The 25,314-nt window shown below is 41.9% G+C and overlaps 1 protein-coding gene across 1 annotated transcript in view; it reads left to right on the top strand.

The window, feature by feature from the left end:
* DGKI (diacylglycerol kinase iota) overlaps window positions 1-25,314 on the top strand; it is a 246,390-nt gene that overhangs the window by 168,111 nt on the left and 52,965 nt on the right. Inside the window, exons 22-24 of the mRNA XM_044441161.1 lie at window positions 9,531-9,631; window positions 15,717-15,796; window positions 17,351-17,395. Of these exons, the coding sequence (XP_044297096.1) occupies window positions 9,531-9,631; window positions 15,717-15,796; window positions 17,351-17,395 (226 nt within the window). The remainder of the gene's footprint in view (window positions 1-9,530; window positions 9,632-15,716; window positions 15,797-17,350; window positions 17,396-25,314) is intronic.

A 25,314-nucleotide genomic window follows, 5' to 3' on the forward strand; every position in this document is an offset into this window, starting at 1 on the left:
AGCAATGTTGGGGGAACAGACTTGAGAGTCCAGCAGAACTGAATTTGAGGCTCCATTCATCCTACAGTTAACCTGAAGCACTTTCACACAAAGCTAGCATGTCCAGGAATGCCTAGAAAACTGAGAGAGGGAGAGAAGCAGAGGATATGTGAGGTCAGGACTGCTGGGAAAGAGTGTCTCTCCGAGAAAAGCCAGGGAAGAATCTGTCTGATGACCTGGGGCTATCAAAATGGCTGAGCACCCAGCAAGTCATGGACAAGGCTTGGAGAACCTGGTGGGCAGAGTCTGGCAGAATTCAGGTGTTGCTGACTTTTCAGAACACCATACTTGTGACCTGCCAGAACATAGCCATACTGCTTGGGTGGTATAGTATTAAGTTGTTGTGATTTGGTTTTCCTAGCTCCTGATGCTCCATTGTAATTAAACCCAAGTACATGACAGTGAAATAATTGTATATTCTCCCCACCCTTCCCTGCATGTGTTAGATGCCCAGAGCAGGGCCCTTTACTTTTGCCCTCTCCAAAACAACATGCTTGTTGATGTATCTATATGAATCAATTAAACATTTTTTTTAAATGAACATGGAATTGCTGCTGTGTGGCTTAAAACAAAGTCATGGGATGGCATTAGTTCATCTTCGACTGGACTCGGGGAGTTAGATCCAGATTTAGGTGTGCGCAGCTGGGCTTCCCTACCCATCTGCCCCATGACAACATCTCTAGCCCTCAGAGCTTCAAGAGAAACTGCTGAACAGGGTAAATTGTGGTGCAGGTAGGGAAGAGGGACCCTTCCCCACACCCCCCAAGTTGGGCATTGGCACTTTTCAGTGAGTCTCCTTGCATTAACTGAGATTGGATCTTAGATCCAGTGTATGGTGTTACATTCCTCACCCCCATCTTTGGGTAGTAACGTGTGCCACTTTTTTCAAAATCTGTTACTGTAGCCCTCCTGCACTGGAGGGCCCTCCTGCTGATTCTGCTGAGTGGGACACTGGACCTCTGCCCCAAAGTCCTGCCCTGGTGGCACCATGGCAGAGATATGGTGCTTGCTTCTACCAAAAATTGGTTAGCAAAGGGACAGCTTCAAGTTGGTTCCTGGGAAGACTAGTCTGCAGCTGATTTCGGAACCTCTTGACCTCCCTGTTTGTTTCTCTAATATTTTCAGTATCCCAGTTAATTTTAGATGTCGGGTCAAGGCATGAAGAGAGTGGCAATTTTTGCAAAGGGAACTCAGGCTAATTTCTTAGTCAAAGATATTCAGATCTGAGAAGAATAGATTAATCAGGCAGCTGCACAATGACTGGCAATTAGTTTGTCTGATAAATTAAAGCACAACCCCAAGGGGCATTATGGAAATTGGATTTGAGATGCTAGTTGCTTTGAGATTCAAATGTTCTTCTTTAGCATGGAAATGTGTGTTTTGGAAATCCTGTTGGAGCAATAAGGAAGACTTGATTCTGAGAAATATGAATGGCAGTAGATAATGTTCAAATGTCAAAAAACATCTTACAGAATTAGTATTTTGGATAGCAATGGCTACAGATTTTTGGCCAGTGTATATCATTTATTGGTGTGACCTCCCCTGGAATTATATTTAAAACTCTGAGTTGTCATTAAAAATGCCTACATCTTATAAAGTAATTTACCAACAGACTGAAAGCTTGTATGCTGATTTTCGTAAATATTTGGCTAACATTAAACATATTTTGTTTATCAGTGCTGCCCACATACTAAGGGTCTTGCTGCATTCATTGGATTCTCTTTACTAGTGTAGAGTGATAATTATTTCCTACTAGAACAATTATGAAATGCATGGTGGGGTTTTTATTTATTTATTTATTTGGTTTGGTTTGTATTTACATTCTGAGTAGAAACAGTAATTAGGCATTTCTGGTCCTATATAATGCTGTGAGAACTGGAGATTTTAATGTGGTGATTTTTAAAACTCAGAAATGACTAATTATCACTAATTTCTGAAATAGCCAATACATATTCATACAAATGCCAGAACAAGAACAAAGGGGCTTGGATTGAAATGTTATAATAATAATAATAATAATAATAATAATAATAATAATAATAATAATTCCTTTAGTGCCTCACCAGGTTAATACTTGCATAACTTAGCCTATTTAAAACCCACTTCTGCTTAATGTGGAAATGCCAAATTCTCAAATACTCAATTCCTTCAAAGCTTATCCTATGTAGAAATGAAGACAGCATCACTGTGGGTTTGGGAGCAGGCACTGAGTCAGAAATGTTATATTGAAGCGTCCTGTGGAGAGAGGAAATAATTTTACGGAACCCAGAACATAAATGCACATAACCTAATTGTTCCATCATATTAAACACAGTGCTGCTGATTTGAACGCTCCTTTTCAGTGTGCCAGCCAGCCATCAGTGCCTGTCCCATGATGTCTAATTCATTTCTGCTCCTTCTCTTGCTTTGCTCCTACCCCTTCCTAGAGTCAGCCAGCATTCTTAGAATGCCACCTCATGGGGCTGCCTGTGACCTGCTGGGCTCTGAGATTCACAGGCATCCTATGCAGAGCAGGAGAAGAATGGGAGCCAAGATGGACTCTGCATTTCTTTCACTCTGCAAAGTAGCGCAGCGGCCACCTCACTGGTGCTTTGGATGGGGACTGAAGGAGGCTGAGGTGCCATGTACCACCCCGCCCCCTGTGGTACATGGCATTTTGTGGCACCCTCCTCCTCCTCTCTTTGCCCCTGGAATGCAGTTGCCACTATGACAACTCTTTTCTGAAGCTGCTTTCATGTCCTGAGAGAAGCAGTCAGTGCAGTTCCTTTTGTGCAAGCTGTGGGGCAGTTCCTTTTGTGCCAGCTGTGGGGCAGAAGGAGTGGATCTGAATTTGGGTCTCCATATCCAAGGATGGAGCTTTTTTTTTTTTTTTTGGTTCCCTGATCTGGAATCTGAAAAAAATTCCTAAAGCCTTTAGACACAGTCTAGCACCTGTAGGATTGCTCTGCTATCAATGAGCATGCTCAGTCCCCACTGGGCTGATTTCCTTTGAGAGGGGAATTAAAATCCTCCCAAGATTTTTTTGCACTTCTGCACTTGGTGGTGATAATACACTACCCTTGCAATGGTAATATAATACATGTTAACTGATCATTGTTTATTGTTTTTTCTTTAGTTGCACTTTTATTTGTAGCATTTAATTACTATAACATGAAATATTGTGTTGATTATGGGTACCTCCAGACAGAGGGCTCCTAGCACCAGCCATCAAAAGGCATTGTGTATCTATCCAACTTTCTCTTCCTTAATATATCTTTTTCTGATAATATGGAAGCAATGATGGGAACCAGCAGAAGGAAAAAGTATGGGATACAGACCTGAAGATGTCTGGACGTCCCCATAAAATGTTGTCTGTGAGCTAGTGCGGTTGCGCAATAAATGCCTTTCGTGAAAGCGGCATACAAATATGAATATAAATCACTAGGCTCTCCATTTATTTATTTATTTATTTATTTATTTATTTATTTATTTATTTATTTAGAAGGCTTCTATGCCACTCCATTCGCCGAAGCCTCGGGGCACCTCACAATAATAAATAAATAAGGACAGAATAAAACAATATAATATGCAATATAATACCTGGCCCCAAAAATAAAATAAATAAATAATATTAACAATTAAAATAGCGTTTGAATAAAAAGGTCTTCGCCTGGCACTGAAAAACATTGGAAAATCTCTGCTTTGGAAGCATGATAAAAAATCATCATCTTCTAAAACATGTACTTTCATGCTGGACTTCCATTCTTTTTCTGAAAGCACTCTCTTCCTGGTTTCTAACTGCCGCCATTTTTGATGACAAATTCATGCCTGTTTATTGTTTTGAGCAGGGACTGACCTGTTTGTCCTGTGTAGACAGTAGAAAGGCATTGTGGGTATCCTGCCAATATCCTTCCACAAGCATGTCACACAGTTCTTCAGCAAAGAACTTCAGAAGGAGTAGTCAAGTGTGAAATTGAGAATCTAGACGTGATCAAAAAGAACAAAGGTCTTGTGTTGGCTTAAGCCAGATGACCCCCCCCCCCTTTTCACTGCAGCAGGCTAACCCTCTAGGTGTTAGAATCCAGAATTTATCCATAAATATAATGCTGTTTAGGCTCAGTCGAGATCACGAGTTTCTTTCTAAGTAAAAGCATTAAGTTAGTATAGCCAGTCTAGAAATTCAATAACAATCTGCTATGGCTGCTGTGAATAATCACTATGCTAATCTTGGATTTGTGCTTATCTCTCTCTCTATCTCTTATCTGTCTATCTATCCTGTCATCACACAACATACATCTGACGGTGTACTTTGGTCCACAGAATTAACATGTTAGCCTTTAACGAACCACAACTCTCTTTCTTTCTGTGATGGCATCTTTTTATTTTTGAATGAGGAAAGCATTGTCAAATACAGCCTCATTTTTCAAGTGTATCACTGCTAGGCTCTGACAATGAAATCTCAGTAGCAAGGTTAATTATTTTCCTTTTGTGGTTGCTGTTTTCTTTCTTCCTATTGTTCTAAAGGCAGGGGCATTTAATTAGTTTTGCATGTTTATTTCTTCTTCAGGAGATGGTAATTCATTAATCTGTCACAGCAAACATGCCCCAGGGGAGTTTTGCATTTTCTGAAGTTTAATTTGGAGGGATATTTTTAAAGGAGGCAGATTTCTTCCTGAATCATATTAGCCATGTTGTTATTTCAGCGGTGTGATGTAGCTGCTGCTTCTTTTTTTTAATCTGTCAGAAATCAGGGGCTGGATTCTTCTGCTGTCTTTCTACATACAGACACATGAAGGATAAGATATGGTTCACAGGACTTGTAAATAATTGGAAGGCAGATAAGGATGTGTTTTAATTAAAGGTCCGCTTCCAGGTGGAATCAACCTGATGTTGCAGCAGAAATGTCGGGATGTCAGATGAATGTTCTGGGTTCATCCACTAGCCTGAATTATCTCTATTTCTTTCATATATCACTGGAGTCAGAAATGCAAAGTCAAAATAGAACCAGGGCAGCATTTCAAGAGAACCTGCGTAATTTACTTGGCGTTGTTGGAGCCCCAAGTTTCTTCATTAAGGTGCTTCTTAGCATCAGAGCTGAATTCATCTCTTCTGGACTTCTACATGTGTCTAAGCAAGGAAGCAGGAGACTTGCTTCATGCCAGCCTGGAGAGCTGAACATATCAGGAGACGATGTAGATAAAACAGAAACTGCTAGGGGAACTGAGAAAATTGCTAGCTGGAGAAACCTGTTTCAGATCTGTAGTTTGGGGCAATCCTAGTTGTAGCAATACTCCTGAGGCCCAGATTGTAGCTGCAGCCTGGAGGATTTTCTCCATTTGGCAGCTACGATATTGGCTTTTCCTGCCACTGGAACACAGTAACATAGACACTGACCTTTCAGCTTTAGTGACCTCCAGGCTGAAATAGTGTAATGTGGGGCTAGCTCGTTTGGAAATTTCTCTTGGTGCAAAATGTGGCTGCTTGATTGTGAATGGGCTTGAGCTGTTTTTCTCACAGATATATAAAAACAACTACAGTGGTGAGTTAGATAACCAGAATTCTGATTAGCTTGAGGAATGGCTCCTCCCAAATGAACAGACCCCACAGCAAAAAAGATTTACCAAGAGGATCTTGCTAAAGATGCATTGCATGTGCAGGTGAGGTTATCCTCCACATGGAATGTACTGCCAGATCACATTCAGACCCCTTTGGGGGATATTTGTATTGTCCATTTTTTTTTTCCTTTCAAAGACATGTTGAAACTTGATTCTACCTTCAATAGGGTGTTTGTTAAACTGTGGTGTTTATATTATTTTTTGGTTTAGATGGATACATTGATTTAATTTGTGAACTTCTTTGCTATTTTTTTTAAATTAGTATTTTTACATTTAAAGTTGTTGAGACAGCTTCCACCTCTCTGATCTTTGTGCATCTAACTTTCCTACAACATTTAAATACTTCTTGGTTGAAATGTATATTGTTCATCTGGGGCAGAGCATAGATCCCAGGCTGTTTTGGACTCCAGCTCCCCTAAGTCCATGCCAGCCGGGCCCAGAACTTCTGTAAGCTGAAGGCCAAAATATTTGGAGATCTAGACCATGTTGTAAGGTGCTAGCTACCCCTTTCAGTGTAGTGTCATCTGCCTATATGATCTGCATCAGTCCAAGTCATTTATTAAAATCTAAAACAATTGGGGAATCAAGAAAGGACCCTCTAGCGGCCCACTTGTCTCTTCTTTGTTGCTTGAGAGGGTAGGCTAGGAATCAACAGGTTCAAGGGAGGAGTTTGCAGGTAGATATGAGGAGAAACAGCCTGATTGTATGAACTGCTCAAACAAATGAGAAGCAAACTGCTATGGAAGGTTGTGCAGACTCCTTGGTTAGGACTCTTTCAGGTATAGGATGGATGGAGATTCCCTGTGGAAGCTGTTGCGGCAGATTTCTTGCATCTAGAGGGGACTGGACTTGAACTCTCAAGTCCTTTCCAGCTCTCATGTGGTAACAGTGGTTTAAACAGATAAATACACGAACTGTCTGCAATACAAAGGAAAATAGGCTTGGGGAGAATGTTTATGGTTACCGACTTTGCTCTTGTACAAACTCATTTTGTGCACGAGTTCACTAGGCTCCTTCTGATGCTGCCAAAATGCATGCATCTGGGTGTCGTGCTGGGCCAAAAGATGCTGAAAACAGAAATGAGAGGCTGGAAATCTATCATGTCGCTACTTTGAAAATTCCAGTGTTTAGCTGGGTTCTTGGCATACAAGACAGAACTCCCACAGTGCTCAGTATCATGAATACTGCTCCTAATGAAAACAAGTGTTTTGCTCCCTGCCTGTTCCTTAGCAAGCAATGGAGTGAAAACTCATATACAAAAACATAGTTTGAATTTTATTTTGTTGAAGGTAAATGCAATGTGTTCTCTGTTCTAAGAGTGTGTTTCATCCATTGTATCCTATAGAACTAGGGAGTAAGATATAGGAGCCTTTTGATAATTCTGAGTCTTATGTTGTGATAACCATTCCCTCTGATTTTGACAGACAAAGGTGAGGTTCACATAGACAAATTGTATAAGCATCTACATAAAATAAAGAGGGATCAGCGGACTTGGGGAGACTCTAAGGATTTCAGAAGTAGAAAATATTAGGGGAATCCCAAAGAAAATCCCCCCAAATAGGAGTACAATAAGCATGAGGCATGAAGCACTCTCAGTGGCCAGGAGATCTTGGTTGATTTTCGGGAGACAACCAGGGATACCGCTGGAGCATGGAGCAGAATATTGTAGAGGGGAACTTACTAAAATATTAAGTAGTATAATAAAGAATAATGCTTCACAACGATCACAAGAGGAAGTGTGGTGCATTGTTGGACTGTTTAGATGAAAATCTTAGGCACTGTTTAGGTGAAAATCTTGTTTATCTTGTTCATTACCAGGTTTATTAACAAAGATTGGGGAGATCACAGAGCATGAGAGGCTATCAAAATTATTTCTTTATGATTATTTCAGTTATTCCTTTCTCCTAATACTACAGCTGCAAAATTATGTGTTAGGTTGGGTCTAAGATGATCTATGCTGGCCTTATTTTTGGGGGGAGGAATAATTACTAGTTACGCAAATGGCCTGAGCAGAGCTCAAAATGTTAAAAACACTTTCATTTTATTCAGATACCAACATACCTAGATAGCACTGACAATGTTCTTATTTGAAAATGAAGAGAGGTTCCATTTGAGCAACACTGAAGGGTGCTGTCATTTTTTATTTTGCTCTGTATCTGTCAGTTCTCAAACCTGTCAGTTTTTTAGTTATTCATTGTTACATTGCTGGAATATCTTTGGTCTCCTCGGGAAGGACCATGCAATTAAATGTTCTTAGACTCGAACCATTTTTTTATCTGTTCTTAGCTAAAAAAATTATTTTATCACCTTTTTAGGCCATCATTCTTTCAAAGAATACCTTAGGAGGACAGTAACAATCTAAGGACAAGATAAAATCAAATAATAGATACCAAAAACAATAACCACAGTTAACTGTAAGAGAAATAGAAAGTAACCCATATAATTTTTAAAGCCTTGTCAATATTTAATTTCAGAAAATGTTATTTTATTCTAAACTTTAGAGTGCAATCCATCATGTTGATCTTTATTTCTTGTTTAGCTGCTTTTTGAGTGTTAACTAAATATTTTCAGGAAAGGGACTAAATCAATTTGCATGCAGCCTGTTGTGTTTGTACAAAGTCTGCCTTCTCCTCCATTGTTTCTGTTATGAATCCCCAACAAAAAGTCTACCTACAAAGAGCAGCAGGTAGAAATATTAAGTTAGATGAAATGTCCAAATGCCAGTTCAGGTAGACAGCTGTTGCCTGAAGCCACATGGAAGTTATGGGTGCAGCTGTTTCTCAGACAAATCTTGCTAGCTTAACTTGCAAGGAAAGAATTTTGACAACCGAGGGTACCTGGGCAATGCAACTCCTGCTATTTAAAATGGGTGAATTATTGTTTGGCTGGAAAATAGCAAAACCATGATTTCAGCTAGAGAGAAAAAGATGGTTTAACTCAGTGTCCTGCATTGAGCAGGGGGCTGGACCTTCTGGCTCTTTGGCCCCTTCTAACTATCCTTCTATCAAATTTAGAATTTAAAATTCTGTGATATCCTCTAAAGTCCAGAAATGTATTTCATTTCTTTAGTGAATGCTTGCAAGGAGTTATATATATTAATTATACCTTTCCCAGTGCAGTAACAGAGTTCATTCCTTCCTGTCATATCCAAGATGAGGAGAACTGAGTCTGGCTTGCATTTTAATGTGCACCTAGCAAAGCAATAGAAAAGAACATAGTTTGGATTGCATTTTAATGTGAGCCTATCTCATTTGCACTTCCTAAACAGTGTAGAAATCAAAACACAGTTATCTGTAGGTATTCACATTTCACCGTTTGTGATACAGTCCTCTGAATTTTATTTTTTAAAACATTTGTTCATAACTCAACACAGGGATAGTTAACAAGCTGTCCAAAAAGCTTAGGAACATATTAAGGGGGTTGGCTGGCATCTAAAAGACAGCAAGGTAAGTCTGAGGCAAACCTGTCTGGGAAAGCATTCCATACCTGTGCTGCTGCTGCTGCCAGGATGCCCAGCCTCAGGTAGTACCCTGCCTCACCCTAAGTGGCTGGGGTGCCCCCAGAAGGCCTTCTGCTGAAAGTCTTAATGTACAGGCAACTGCCTTTCAAATTTCTCATGGAAACAGAGCTTCTGTTGCTGAATTTATTCTAAAAAGCCCTTTTGATCTCTGTTATCTTCAAGGGCAGACCATTGCACTGTATCCAAAGGTGAGCTGTAAGCTGCAGAAGGCTTATTTTCTGAGACTGAATGCCTGTATGGCTCTGGTTTCGCTAAGGCTTCTGCTCCTTCTTTCCCATTCCTGCTTATTCTGGGAAAGTTAAAATCTATCTCTTGGATACTTATTCTAGATTAGACCCTACATTATTTTCTGACAGATGTCTCATCTTTGCTTCTAGCCCCCACGCCATCCCGGAACGCCTACGGATCAGAGTGAACAGAATTAGTTTACAAGATTATGAGGGACTGCATTATGACAAGGAAAAACTCCGTGAAGCTTGTAAGTTACAAAGGAAAGAAGGGGGAAAGGGAAAGAGGCTATTTGATGTAACTTTTTGAGAACTGAAATAATGTTTTCCTACTGCATGTATGTTGTTCCTTGGTCAGAGGATCACATCTTTTAGCTGGACTTAATAACTAATAGCAATGGGTGAGAAATTTATATAGTTTGCGTTTCAATTAGAACTTAACCATGTATGCACTTTCCAAGCCAAATCATGAATCATAACACAATTTCCCATTGAAAGCTGCCATTTCTGAAGTTTGTGACACAGTTCATAAAAGAATGTAAAAAATGTACACATTTAAAATGGTGAGCACAAAAGTGGCAAATATTTCATAAAATGGTTTCTTCTGAAAAAATGATTTCTTCAATGGGAGAACCTCTTAAAATATGTACATCAGAGAAAGCGCACACACAAATCCATACCTTTGAACAATAAGTACAGAGAAATATGTACAGAGAAATATCTACAAATTTTCATGTGGATGAAGAAGAAATCGCAGTCTGATGGCAGGCCTGAGGTGGAAGAAATTAGAACCTGAGTGAAACTGAGCATGACGGTTTCGCGCACTCCTAGGAACTTGGCCACTCACTACTGGTGAGGCCTGGGAGTCTTTTCCCATTCTTAGCAGAGGGCAGATAAATGCATGCCCCTCATAGCTGCTGCCAGGAAAAGGTTTTGCTTTTTAATGGGGGAAACATCAAACATGATTTGTGTGCCTTCGTAGCAATCTTTCCCCACAAAGCTAGGATACCAACCCAGCACAAGGTCTTGCTTGTCACCATTTTGAAAGAGGCACTGCACCCCTTGGAGTGCCTGCTTTGCACCACCATTTTGAAAGAGGCATTGCCAGCCCCCTGGGGCGCCTGCTTTGACAGAAGCTCCTCCCACCACCATGCACCTTGCCATCCTCACTGGAGCATGCTGGGAGCTGTAGGACTTTCTTCTGTTGAAATACACATAGGACCCTGTCTCTGTAGTATTAATGACCCAACACAAACTTCCCTGTAGTCACTGAGAATATTTCCATTAATTTCACTGAATCTCCGATGAGGCCCAATCAGTCTAAACCCCACAGAACCCCACTGGGAAAACAATGCATAATTTCTGGAGAAAGTGCCACAATAATGAATGGTTTCATTCAACAAATGGTATAGAAGTTAAAAAAAGAGGTCAGATGAGCTGATGACAGCACCTTCAAATGAAGTCCCTTTCCTTGGTGACACACACTGAGCCATTAATCAATGCAGGATGTGGCTGTTTGTGATAACAGCTTAATAGAGTCTTGTTTTTGCATCTGGCTCATTATTCATATTCAATTACAAGGAAAGCTGTTGTTATGTAACAAAGCTGCAGCTTCCTTTTTCTAATATGGGATTCCCTGGTAATTACTGGATGGCAAATCTTCTAATTGGTTTACTTATCTTCATGTGGAAGTATGGCTATTCTGTTTAGACAGCCTTCGGCTCCCAAACTTACGTGCACCTTTTTCACGGATGCTTCTTGCCTGTAGTTGAATTATGATGGCCTCAGTGAATATACAGATTTTTCTAACAAGGTTTTGCCAGCTCTTGTCATATATTTTTACCCAGAAAAATTAAAGGCTTCATCATAGGTTTATGGGACATTATTTACCAAGATAATTGCTGGGATTCCTGGGGCAGAAGCATTTTTTAAATTATCCAAATTATACCAACAAGTGTCTGCAGCTCTATTTATTTCTTTTCTGGGGTGGAGGGGGGGTGGAGGATAGAAAGATAATGTCATTGAATGAACCCTTTATTATGGAAATAAAACAAAAACAAAAAACCAATTTGCCTGAAAAAGGAGGAGAAGAAAAACTCACCAAATTAATTTGCATAGCAGAAAGAAAATTTATTCAGTGTTGTAAGTTTGGAGCCTGATGCGTTCAATAGATTCTCAACCCAATGCACTAGTTGGGATGTCATGATAAACTCTGGTCTATTGATATAGGGATAAGGTGTAGGCAGCTTTGGGCTCACACAGCCCTCCCCTCCCCTCCCCTCCCCCAGTGAAGCCAAAAACGAACAATTGGGAACTTTTGCTTCTGTTTTTAATGAACCACAGCTTAGCATGTCATTCAGACCCAACAAGCTTAATGTTAACTGGTTTGTTTGAAACCAGTCAGCTTCAGTTCATGGGTTATGAAGCTTGCTTATATGAACAATTCATAGCTAAGATTAATCTTGTTTTAGGGTTCAGCCGTAACTCTAAACTGAGATTAATAAAAAATGGAAGTAAAAGCTTTCTGCCCGCTTTGGTGGAAGTAAAAGCTTTCTGCTGGGAATGGGGAGTGCACGAGTGTGAGGCATATGGTGGTTTGTTTTCCTCAAGATTAATCATGGCATATCATGTGGTCCAACGTAGCTCTGTGAGGATATCTCTCTTCTGCACGACTGCTCTGAATCAGTCTCCAGTGTAAGGTCATGACTCTTTCCTAATGCTCCCCTTTTGATCTCTCCCCACTAAATAAGCATGAGATGACAGGTATCAGAACATGGAAACTAGTTTAAGAATAAGCCATTTTATTATCCTTTTGGGAGCACGGCAGGAAAGCTATTAAATTTTTGCCTGAGACATATCTTCATGATGGAGCATCAAAAAGTCTGACACCAGTGTAATAACCTGGATCATCCAAACTCAGAGTAAATAAATTTTGCTCCTCTTGTTTGCTTGAAATACCAATTTGATTCTATCACTGGCCTCATCTGAAATTGATTTTTTTTACCCTTCTGCATCTAACAACTCGTCATAAATGCTGTTCAGAGAAGATTAATCTTGACTCCATTGGAGGTAGACAACTCATTTCTGAAATCCTACTGAGCAATTAAATGATGCCATGCTGTCCTTTTAGGGGAACACACATGTTTACTTAATATTTCAATTTTTATTATATTCTCTATCATTTTATTCAGTTACTTTCCCCTTTCTATATCAGAGAAATTCTGCCTTCTAATCATGGAATGGCAAATAATTCTTTTAAGTGGGAGATGTATGCCCTGGGATGTAGATATGGGGAGCAGATTAGAGGTAATTGAATCTAACTTCCTCCATTGAGGCAGAGATTTTGTGTGACCAAATTATTTCCAAAGGATAAATCCATGTAAATAACCAGTTCAGTTTATTAAAGATATAAGGTTGCATCCTGATGTCGGAGCTTCCACTGAGGGAACAATTTTGGAGTGGCATCCATGTTCAAATGGCAAATGTTGTATCAACTTTAGTTGTCCATAAGATGGGGGTTTGATTTTACAAGGAAATACTTCATGGACATCAAAACTGAAAGCTAGCATATTGTGGTTACTCCTTTAATGGGAAGAATTCCACAAATATTTGTGGAATATAAGTTTGGCCAGAAACAGCCTGAAGGATAACAATTGTGCACTAAATTCCTGAAGTGATGGAATAAATGTAACACTATTTAATAATGTCAGGCATACACATTGAAAGAGAACTTTGTTTCTATAATATTCAACCACTGAAAGTCCAAAATACACAAGATTATAGTGGGGCTATATTGGTCAAAACATGTGCAATTATTTTATGAATGGAGAATCTCATTAGCCCTTTGAGGTCCCTTCAGACCTTCCCACTTGATTCAGGGAGTTTGAGAGTAGAGAGGGAAGGCTAGGAAGGAGAGTCCCATTGCAATCACACCTGGCTTGTGGCTCTCCTCACATGCAGCTGGTTGGATACTGTGTGAACACAAAGCTGGGCTAGGTAGGCCCTTGGTCTAATCCAGTTTGGAACTTCCTGCATGCTTTAAAGGAGGGCAGGACCGTACCCCATGCTCCCTGTGTGGGATGTAGTTCACTGCTCATATGCTACTCCTGAACAGAGCTATATGGATTTCAGTATTCTGTGAAATCTCAAGTTTGAAATATTTAAAAGTGGTTACTGCTCTTGATAGCTGAGGACAGGAGCCTGAAAATGTGTGACTAGCACCTGGTAAAATCACAGAAACTGAAAAGTCCCCGGGGAGGAATTTAATCATGAAGCGATGGGGTCATCCCATCCCATTGGCTATAATTCCAAGGCCTCTAAATCTACTAGTTGAAATAATCTTTCCTCCATCTCAGAATTCTCTAAAAAATGTGTGTTGGAAATATAACGATACATGCAAAATAAGTAGCTTTGTCCATATATGTGGCATCTGCACAATTAACTTTGATTGAGAAATGTTGCCTGACGGTATTTCTCTACTGTGTATAGACTGGTTAGGCTGGGTCAGGCTGTAGTCTAGAACTAGAGGGCGTGTCCAGAAATTCAGGATCCGAAAGCCGGATGGGTGGATCACTTGAATTTTGGCCAATGACAATTCTCATGTGCTTATTCATAACTCCTGTCCGTTCGGCTCTTGCATCAGATGCACACATTTAAATTAAAAAAGCATGCATGGCAATTTACATTTAAATACTTCGATGAAAGTATTTGAACGCATTTTATCCTCAAATACAAAAATTTGTGCATTTCTGAGCTATGAACTGTATATCAAATTCAGAGAAATTGATAATAAAACAGATACATATTAGTGCTGGAAGTGCTCATTCGGTCAGACACTTGCAAAGGCGGACCAGGCCAAATCTTTGAGCATCTCAGGCATGAAGTTGATGGCTCGGTCTAGAAGCTAAAGCCTGAAGTGCACTGAACAGAAGCACTGACCAGGGAGAGAAGGAGCAAGTGTTATAGAATAGCCCAGTGTACAGTCCCTGCTTCACCATCCCTTCTAATTTCCCCCCCTAGAGCCATTTCAATTTCCTGCAATGCCCCAGTGTCTTGCTATACTGGGGGCAAAATGAAATCGATGGTTCTCATTGCCCTGCACTAGGTTCTGCAGTTCATCTACCATTTGGCCATTTATGCATTCCCAAAAGAGAGTAATTGCCTCAGTGAAAACAAACAAATGCAAAAGAAGGCACCAATTTGTATTATATCTGCACATGCAAATGTATGTGGGTAAGTGCAATTTTAGAAAGCAGTTATAATTTAAATAGAAATGCATCTCACTATGGTCCAGGAGATGGACAGGTGACCTGACGCTGCTTATACTACTGTCCAGGTGTGAATTGTGGAGAGGAAACTGCATGGATCCTTCTTTCCCTATTACGGAACTATGACTTTATACTAGACGTGCACAACTGGACAACTTCAAAGAGAGAACTGCTTCAAAGAATAGACTTTCAGTTCTCCAAAACAGAGGACTGTCTTCTGTAAATTAGGACACCCTAATCATTCAATAGCAATCCTTCAATTTGTCCTAAAATTTGAAAACATGAAAGATTTAAATACCTCAACTCAGTCACCAGTTCAAATGGAGACTGCACCCCCCTCCTCAATTAGACAAATTGCCACCATTTAAAAAGTACAGAATCCACAATCTGGCTTGCCTAGCAAAAGCTCAAGTTCACTCCAGTGGGTGGGAAATAACATCTCCAGGGCTGAACCAGAAAAATGTGAATTTATACCCCCTCCCTCTGAAATTCTCATATACCCTTACTTAGTAGGGCATAAGTGATGGAAAAAATTGTTTTCATTTGCTTTCACTGAAAGTTTCCATAACAGTTCTGAGCAAGGTTTATCTGTGGTTAATACAAATGAAAGGGATGCACCCAAAGGACTTATCCATCCTGGTACAATGATCTGGAAAGGATTCGTCATAAACTGTGGAGAGATGCTTCCCAGTTGCATCTACTGATGATGCCAGCAGAATCAGAAGATGCTGTGCATTCAAGACTTACGATGTATTTCTTATTGCAGAGGGATCAGCCCTTCCCAGGGCCAAAGAAAATAAGACTTTTATTACTTTTCCAGCATCTGCACTTTTTTCTTCCTTTAGAGAAGATGCAGGCCCTTCATCTATATCCCAAAACCTCACTATCCCCATGGTAAGGTCTCAGTCCAGATTAGATACTATGTGGGAGTAATCCCAATGGCCTCAATGGGATTTACTTCCAAGAAGACACCCATATGCTAACTGAAATCACTGTGAATCTCTTGCTCTGCACTGTTGTTCTTAATAATAATAGAGATGATAACAATAAATTATTATTACTGTTGTAGCTATTCCTCTGGGAATTATAGTTGTCCGAGGAGACTGTGACTTGGAGACTTGTCGTATGTATGTGGATCGCCTAGAAGAGGTGAGTTTCTGCAAATGATGTTGATGTTACAGTTTTTGCTTCTGTATGGCCTGAGTGCCTGATCCTGCTTAATCTTGGAAGCTAAGTTGGGTCAGACCTGGTTGAAATCTGGATGGGTGACATAAAGCTGTGAACTGCCCAGATAGCTTTGGCTATGGGAGGAACAGAAATGCAATGAACAACAACAACAACAGTAATGGGAACACAAATATACAGATGGTGATACTGTCCTCTGATGTAGTCATTTCTGCAATTTCCTTTGCACCCCAGTTGGTATAGTCCTGCCTCTCTTGGTGCCACTGGCTGATGTATTTGAAGCCACAGCAGGTCTATGTTGCCAGGCCTCTTGTTGGTGGCATAGGAAATGTAGGGAATCCTGGGCTGAGCAATGGAATGTGAAGGGGGAATTGGTGAGGACCAAACACCCTTAGCTTTTAGGTGAAACCTGATTCTAAGGCAATGAACAACATTTGGTAAATTATACCAGAGAAGTATTTCCAGCTGGCTATAGACTTTCAAAGGGCACATTGCTAATTATATATAGAAGCCAGTTGGAGCAGTGAGTGCTTGTAATGAGAAGTTATTGAGCACCAGCAGCCAGATGGCACATCGCTTATAAGCCCAACAGGGCTTTAAATGCCTGGATGCTTTCTAATTTCCATTGAATGGCTGGGCCGGAACACAGTCAGTCAGCATTGCACTACGGCTGCAGGACAGGACCGGGCACACATTGGCACTTCATCTAGACCTTTGCATGCCACAGCATGGAGCAGATGCAAGGAATGCTCCGTGCTCCTCAAGAGCAGAGTGCTCTCAGGAAGGCCCACACTATAGCCCTGTTCAAAAGTTCTTAAACTGAATGGGGCAAAGGGAGGATGGGCTTCCATCCCCACTGTGTGGCTATCCTCTGCCTCTAGGGGGCGGCTTTGTGTGGGAGAGAACCACCTGCATTTACAGAGTTGTTCCGGGCCATCCAGAATGTTCTAGATCACATGGGGAGGACAGGGACGCTTCCATCTCAGACTGCTGCCTTCTGTGTGATGGGAAAGTCATGGTGGAAGTGCTCTCTCCCCTTACATGTTTAGGTTCAGGTTTGGACTGCCTGAATAGGGGATGTGAGGGACAGTGTGCACATCTTCAACCAGGATGTACTTGTCTGTCTGTCTGTTTTTAAGCAAATAGCCAATACAGAGAAGGCTAAAAGAGATCAGGGGGCTGCAAACCACCCCTCTGACCCCTGTACCTGCCACTATGATGGGAGGAAACCAGCATGAACTTTCCTCCCACTGCAAAGGTCAGGGTTGGTGGAAAGGAGGTGGTGGGAGCTGTGGAAAAGTCCCTGATTTGGCACAGCTACCCAGCTCACATGGCCTTTAATGAAGCTTTGTGTGTGTGTGCGGGGGGGGGGGGGGTGCCATTGTGTTATGATGATGATGGTGATGATGACACTAATAGTATTGATGTCTGAGAAAGAGGTCTGAGATCTTTGCATAGGGAAGAGGATATAACAGGCTTTAAGTTAATAATTGTTTCCACTGGGCTTCCTCCCTGCAGGATTTGCAGTCAGTCACTTCAACTGCGCAAAGAGTCCATTACCAGGTAAGTATTTCTCTTTCCTTTTTAGAAGAAACAAACACTGTATGATCCTTGGCACGATTAGACAGAGTGATGGGCCGGGGCATGCTAGACAGATTTATTTCTGCCTAAATATGCATAAGATTGAACTTTTAATTGTTTTACTTATTATGTGGGATTACATGCCTTTTCCCTGAAAGGAAGAAGGTGTTGTTTGTCATTAATTGAATTGAAAATCCAGTACCTTGGGAATATCTATTAAAGAGTCCTGTGTTTGTAACTGTGCATAACAGTAAATGAAGTTTGTGGCAAGACATATTGTATTCCCTGAAGTATTTAATATTGTAGAAGTTTATGGCATGCCATTCAAATGCTTAGCATGCAAGGGCTGTGCTCTGATGTCTGGGGCCAACATCAGGGCGGTGTGGACCCTTCGCAGAGCGATCCTGCCTAATCTTGGAAACTAAGCAAGGCCAGGCCTGGTTGAAATCTGGGTGGGTGAAAGAATGTTGTGAACCGCCCTGAGAACTTTGCCTACGGGTGATATAGTGATGATGATGATGATGATTGGCCATTGCTGCTGGCATTGACCCCAGTGTCCCTTGGGCTCCTAGTAGCATTGATGTGGCCACCAGCCCCCCACCTCACTGGTCACAGGGCATTGCATATCTGGCAGCTGCTCCATCAACTACAGCCAATATGGTGAAGGGTTAGGATTGATGCATGTTCTAGTCTAGTGACGTCTGATGTTCTACAGGTTGCTCTTTCCTGGTATGGTTTATATCTGATCCCAAGTTAAGGCGTGGCATCTGGGGACACAAGGGAGCAGCAGCCCATTCCTCCAAACCAGCTAGTCAACGTTAAGTAAGAGAAAACTTTTGGAGATAGGCTCAGTGTTTCTCGGAGTGCATAGAAATGCTCGTGTCCTCCCTTCAAAATTACATGTGTCAGCTTTCTACTCTGCTCATAATAATGATGAACACTTTGCTAGCTACATATAGAAGGAAGCCAGTTCATAATTTCCATATCTTCCTTGCACTCTAGCACAACCCTGTTGTGGGGCTGTGTGGATAGATGACTGAGGTTCACGGTTAAGTTTTAAGGCATAAAGGAAACAGCACTGCAATGAGCAAGAAATTTGGGAGAGGTTGGGGTGTCTTGGATCCCATTTTCTATAGTATTTAAATTTCCCTGCACAAGCTTCTCTGGAGCACTTCCAGTTTACACATACTATCTAGATGGCTATCTTTGATGATTTATCCTCTAGTATGAGTTTTCAATGCCATTTCATCTTATAAACGGGAGTTGCATTTTTTGAAAAGCCTGGCTTTGCCTTGGGGGTATTGCTGTGTTATCACCTTCATGTGTTTTCCACATCATTCTCTACCACATGCATGCATGCATGCATGCATGCAAAGGACCTACTTAAAGCGGGAAATGGAGATTTTGATGAAGTGTAAAACTGATGAGGGTTCTCCTGCCTGGAGTCTCCTTCGAAGTCTCCCTCAATTTCAGTGTGAATTTTTTCATGGGGATAAAGGCTGCTGTCATGAAAGTGTGCAGGGATTACAGTATATCAAACCAGTGTCTCTGATTTTTCAACAGATTATTACACCTGGAAAACCAGTATTGCTGATGTTCAGCATTTCATAGAAATGGTCTCTATCCCCATCCCCTGAATAGTTTGGATTCATGAAATAGATAGGTCAATATTTATAGTGTTATAAGGAAAAAGAAGCCCCATTTTATCAAATTTCCCACCAGGGTAGGCATATGTCCTTGTTTACAGTGGACAATCCCTCATCTGAAGGGCTGCCAGAGTTCTCTGTTGGAAGGTTTCTTATTTGTGTCCAGTTCTGCTGTAAAGATGAAGAACCATAAGTAGCATTGCCAACTAGTGTCAGGGATAACTGAGCAAACAGGTGGGCCCACAGGGCATCTGGTCACAGTCTTCTTCTCTGTGGTGGGATGTAATGTGTTTCTAATTAAATGAGAATAATTTCAGAATGATCATCTGTACATATCAGTTAGTACGTTCAGCTTTTAATGCACATCTTTGTTTGGTGATGCAGTTCACTTTTTGTTTTGTTGATTCATGAGTAGGCACCTGCTTCCAAGGCCTGTCATTCAAACAAGGAATGGGCATCTTCCTACTGAGTACTTGCCTGGAAAACATTTGGACCCGGATCAAACTAAGGCTAGCTGTGACTTGGGGTCAGACTAGAAGAGGCATTGTTTGCATAAGGGTAGCTTATGTGCTAATTTCTTTTAGGTGCAACTGACATGCAAAGCAACATTTATATGTTGCGGGAGTGTCCTTTGAATTACAGCTAGCGGCTCGAAAGGACCATGTTTGCTAGGCATGTTCCAAGGAGAGAAAGAGACCATCCCACCTCGCCTCCCATGATCCTCAGGATGCTCAGGCCTTTTCACAGGAAAAGGACTTAGAAATGTCATAAAATAGTAAACAATAAAAGAATGCACATTATTTGTTGTCACACAATTAACATCACTCTAGTTTAGGCCTGTGTTCCACTGAAACTGATGGAAGAAGTTAGTTTTGACTGCATTCACACATGGCACTAAGTTCTGGTTTCTTAGGGATTGGGAATTTTTCAGTCTATAGGCTGACTGTGGGCCAACACAGCTACTCAAGCTCATTGTGCATGTACCCTAACTTCTTCCCTGCTAGAAATAAAATAAATAAAATACTCCCCTGCCAATTTTTTTGCGGGAGTTTTTGTTCTTTACAGCATGGGGGAATCCTCTCCTTATAACTTAAGTAAGTGTCAAGAGCTTCCATGAGTGAAGATCTATGATTTCTATTATGTTCTTCCTGGTTGGTGTCCTTTGTTTCCCCCATCTTTTGTTTTGTTTTGTTGCAATTGCAAGTAACATGTATATAAAGAATAACTACTGAGGATCTGAATGTTCAGGCCCAGAAATGAGGAGCCCTGGCAATGTTCCTTGTCCTTCTCTTTCTCTTCCACCCTCTCCTTATATTAGCATCTCTTTTGTGTTGTTGGCTATATGTACATGCTGCTTCTGAAGCCTGTCATCAGCACTTTAAGATGTTTTATTTTGAGTGAAACTTCTCTCCTGTGTTTTATTGTGTCTCTTGGATTGCACAAGTAATTATATCTTCTCCAGGGGTCCTTGCCACAAAGGGTCTTGCTACGGTTAATTTGAGGTCTTTCCACAAATAACATTATCTTATCAACCAAGTTTAATTTATGGTGTGGGAGAGAAAGCTGGGCAATGGCAACAGCAACACTTGAGTCATTTAGTGAATGAAGTCATTTTCATGTCTTGCTAATAAGGTGTCTGGGGCACTTTTGGATCTTATAACCACAACACATTTCTCTCTTGGGTTTCCCCAGAGTTTGGAACTGGAAACATCAGCAAAAACCATGCCTGTGAACTCAGCTGCAAATGAGAAACTTGTTGGCAGCTGTTGATTTGTGTTCCTTCCCTTGTTCATACTGTTTGTTGCTCTGAGACATTTAATGCATGCACAACCATCCTCATGTGTGGGAGAGTCCCGCTTCCCTCTGTTTCAGCTGCTGTGCTGGGTTGCCCTTTGCAAAACTACAGTGGGAAAGCAAGCACATTCCTGCTTCAGGCTAATGCCTGCCAAAGCTCACTCAAGGTGTTTAGTTAAACTGTGGGATTTGCTGCCATGCGAAGAGGTGATGGCAGCCAATCTGGGTGGCTTTGAAAAGGGATTGGGTAGATTCATAAGGCTATCAGTGGCTACTGGCCTCGCAGGCTACAGGCTACCTCCCTCACCAGAGGTGGCCGGCCTGCACACACCAGTTGCTGAGGAGCTGGGCAGGAGGAGGTCTGGCACCCATCCTGCTTGAAGGATCCTGTGTGCAGCCAATTTGCCACTGTGTGTATGGAGTGCTGGACTAGATGGCCCTTTGGTCTGATCCAGCGTAGCTTTTCTTATGTTCTTAGGTTTTTAACTCTTTCTTGGCTGGTCAGCCAGATCCGGATCCAGATTGAGACAGCTATAGATACATTCCATTTGGTTTAGGTTATTCAGCTACCTTAATGTGTGCTACGGAAGTCAGAATACTTTGTGCATTCCTCATTTAGTTTGTCTCTTCCCCAGACATCCAGGGTAATGGGTAGTTTGGCTGAGCACCAGTTGTATTCCACTCTGCCCCCCCCCCCTTGAGCTAGGGTGGGTAGACTACATGCAAAGCCAGCCCTGTGCATGTGTTGTTTTGGGTGTCAGGTTGCTTTGCTGTGCTTGTTTAAGGCATGGGGAGGTATTCAGTGTCAGAGGCCTTGGCCCAGAATCCTGTGCAGCATTGCAAGAGTCCCAGGCTGTGTGCTGCTCAGATTAAAGTGCAGTCACTTTGGGGGCAGGAAGATAGTTAAGGAGTAAGAAGGAGTATTTCTGCATGGAGTTTGGAATGTATGGTGCATCAAAGGACTCATTCCTTTCACCATATGTTCAGCTGTACCATATATCTTGGGCTTTCTCCTTTCTTTGTTTTGGTGTGAAATCAGCTCACATCTATAGGAGTGGGTGAGAATCAATAAAGATAAAAAATCAATAAAGTTGAAAAAGAATGGGACTGACAACATGTGGCAATATGCAATGCTCCATTTTGACATGCACATGGTAGACATGTCATAAGCAGAGTGGGCTGGAGCCAGGGGTCAGACTAGATGGCCTGGGAGACCCTTTCTGACTCACTCTGTTTCTATGTTCCAGCCAGGGTGTCCTAGAGGACACTCCATTCTATTCCACTGCATGACTTTTTGTCCATGAGCCCCAGAGACCACCTGTGTTCTGCAGGTAGAGACCAAATTGGGCTGGCTTTTGGTGGGGAGGGTAACAGCTCGGTTTGTTCCTCTCCCAATCATTTTTTTTTTCTCAGCATGCTGACATCCTCCTCTCATTTCTCAGTGGCTCCCTCTGGGTCACAGTCCTGTTGGCACTCATTCGTCAAGTTCGCTATTAGACTGAGTAACTGTAACAACACACTACTTGCATGTTTGTGGAAGTCACTTGCACATACTTGTAAAAAGACACCAGTGCACTTTATTATCCAAAGAATAAACCTTCAGAAATGCAATGCTTAGAGAAGCAGAGCACAACAGTCTTGGAATGTCATTCTGCAATCATGGATTCTGGCTTATGAAATGAGTTCCGATTTGTGTTACATAATTAGTTCCTACAGAAGCAGCATAAGTAAAAAATTGCTTCTGGGTCTACCTTATGTTTGGCTCTCCTGGGAATTTGTGTGGAAAGGGTGTCAGGTACTTCATTTTCTTTCTCATCATGTATAATAGAAGTGGTTGATGGTTGGATGACCTAAATCAAGTCCAGCAGCAGGAGCTAATAAGACGACTTTGACCGATTCTCATGGGATCAAAGAAAAGCCATTAACCACATGCCAAGATAATGAGCCTCAGCTGGGTTGTGAGAAATTAGAGATGGTGCCCTCCAATAGATCACCTGAACTGTTGTAACAGTTTGGTTGTAGAAATTGCCTAGGGAGAGAGTGCCTGGCTTGCCACACACCAAGAATTACCTGTCTGAGCCAAGAATATATCTAGATGGTATGTGTTGGCTATTTGGAGCCATAGGACTATAGAACAGCATCTCCATTTGAGCTGGATTCTCTATTGGACTATATTATTTGTTGGTGTATTTTCTAGAGCCTTGTGCCAGCTAGGCTAGTGTTTGACCTTTCTTCAACTAATGTGGGGTATAGAAGTGTAATCAAAAGTGTAATCTGGAAAGTGTAGATTGAAACTGAACACCCATTCTGCTTAACCTTGAGAAGCTCTGATGGAATCACTGATAAAACTGATTTAATTAGAGACATTGGTAATTAATCTGGAGTGGGACTGCTAGGCTTTCAGGCAGTTTTTCTCCTGCAGGTTCCCAATAACCTCTGTCCAATTGGTTGCAAGAAAGAAAGAAAAGAAAAAGGAAGAAAACCTTCACAGTTCACTTAGTGATCCTTGTGACTGAAAATGTGTCTGGCAGTGCTGCAAAGTTCCCTTGACATTCTTCACAATGGACCAAGTTGCAAGCAGTCATCTGCTGGTTCATACAATTCCTGATAGATTTTCAAGCTGAGATAAACGCCTGTGATGTGGTCATCACTGCAAGCTAAAAGGGAATGGAGCGATCTGACACATCCCTGACTGTTTAGCTTGTTCCATGATTTTTTTGTGCCACCAGACCCGGAGGCAATCTTTTCAGTGATGTGAAACTGCCCTAGGAGAGCATTCAGCCATGCATGTCCTTTGCTCAGTCATTCATACCTGAACACATGAGATGCCTCCATTGATAAGTGGTGTTTTGGAGGAGGTGCGATTTGAAAGCTCTGGCTCTGGGAATATAGGAAGCCACCTTATGCTGAGTCACCTCCCTGGTTTAACTAGCTCTGTGGGCCTTCCATGACTGGCAGCAAATCTCCAGGGCACAAATGGACAAGAGGGGGTCAGGTCCCTCAAAGGACAGTCTTCTCAGGTGGATTCACCTGGTTCTGAGGAGGGGGCAGACTGGCTGAGTTGGGCTGATGACTTTGCAGTTCCAGGCTTACCTGTTGAAGATGCTCAGGCAGAGTGTGAGAGCCAGCCCACCTTGGGAAAGGAGGGAGGCTTTTCAAAGCTGGAGAGAGAAGGAGGGGATGCTTCATTTTTGCTGCAACTCTTCAACTGGGCAGACCCTTCTCCCACATCTTGAGGAGAAGGCTCCTTTGATTTATACTGTTCCAAGACTTGATAGCTTTAAAGAAAAAGACTACTGTGCTTCTAAAGCCTTGTCTGAGTCTGCTGGAGAGGAGGAGGAGGAGGAGGGAGAGATCTGCAGAGGAACACAACCCCCAGGCAGCACGTGCCCTGCTGTCCCTCTGTGTGACTCCCTCCCCTGCCCCACTTGCTAAAGGGCAGAGGCAGCTCCCATCCCCAGCAGCCGAGTGCCAAAATTTGCTAGCCTCGTAATGAAAAAAGGGATCTATATAACCGTAAAACAAAGCTTTAAAAAGTTCTTTTTTGCTCCTACCAAGCTAAATTTGGCTTGTCTCTTTGGTGGTGCAGCAGGGGAATGACCCTTGGTGGGTGCTTGGGGGGCCGAATTGGCTGCTGGAGCCCTCGATGCTGCCCACCCCTGCTTTAGGCTTTCAGACAGGTGCCTTTCCTAGGCCTGTCTGGAGATGCTAAGAACTGAAGCGGGGAAGGGGGACATTTTTATTCTGAGCTCATGCTCTGCTTCTGAGCTCCCTCCTCTCTTGTTTGATCTGTGCTGGCTGTTTCACCCAGGCAAATCCTCCCTGTGATTTTTGCAGCCATCAGGTCACGAACAGTTAGGTCTAGGAGGCCTCTTTGCAATACTGGTGATGCATTTCAATGCACCATAGAAGTTCAGCATTGTCCCAGTTGCTGGGCAACGTATCATAGACAACTCCAGATGTGGCTGCAGGGGGAAGTGTCCCCCCAAAGGCTAGAGAAAGTTTGCACCCCACTTTGCCATTGTGGGATCCCTCAGATTTCTTGAAGGATGGACAGTTTGATATCAAAATTATAACCGAACTGGAGATTAAGAGAAGTCTGCAGTTCAAAGCTTATTGGAGATGTAACTCCATCAATAGGACTTGCATCTGATAAAATATATTTAGGGTAGCTGGGTTAATGTAGAATACATCAGTATTTCCCTTTCTGAAATCTAACATGAGGGAAAAAGCTGCCACACCCCAAAATGGACTTTGCCTTATCCCCTACAAAATATTTTTATGCTCTATAAGGCATAGCTGCATTGATGTTTCAGCAGTGGCATATTTAGTAAAATTAAAACCTTTAAACATTCTAAGTCTGCTTTCCATTAGCTGGGCTGGTATTCCTGCCCCAGGTGGTTTTTTTGTATGTCCTAAAGGCAGCACAAAGTGCGAGCAATTTCAGGCACGATCTAGTAG

Source organism: Varanus komodoensis, unplaced genomic scaffold, assembly GCF_004798865.1.
Source record: "Varanus komodoensis strain SLA01 unplaced genomic scaffold, ASM479886v1 scaffold39, whole genome shotgun sequence".
NCBI classification, from domain to species: Eukaryota; Metazoa; Chordata; class Lepidosauria; order Squamata; family Varanidae; genus Varanus; species Varanus komodoensis.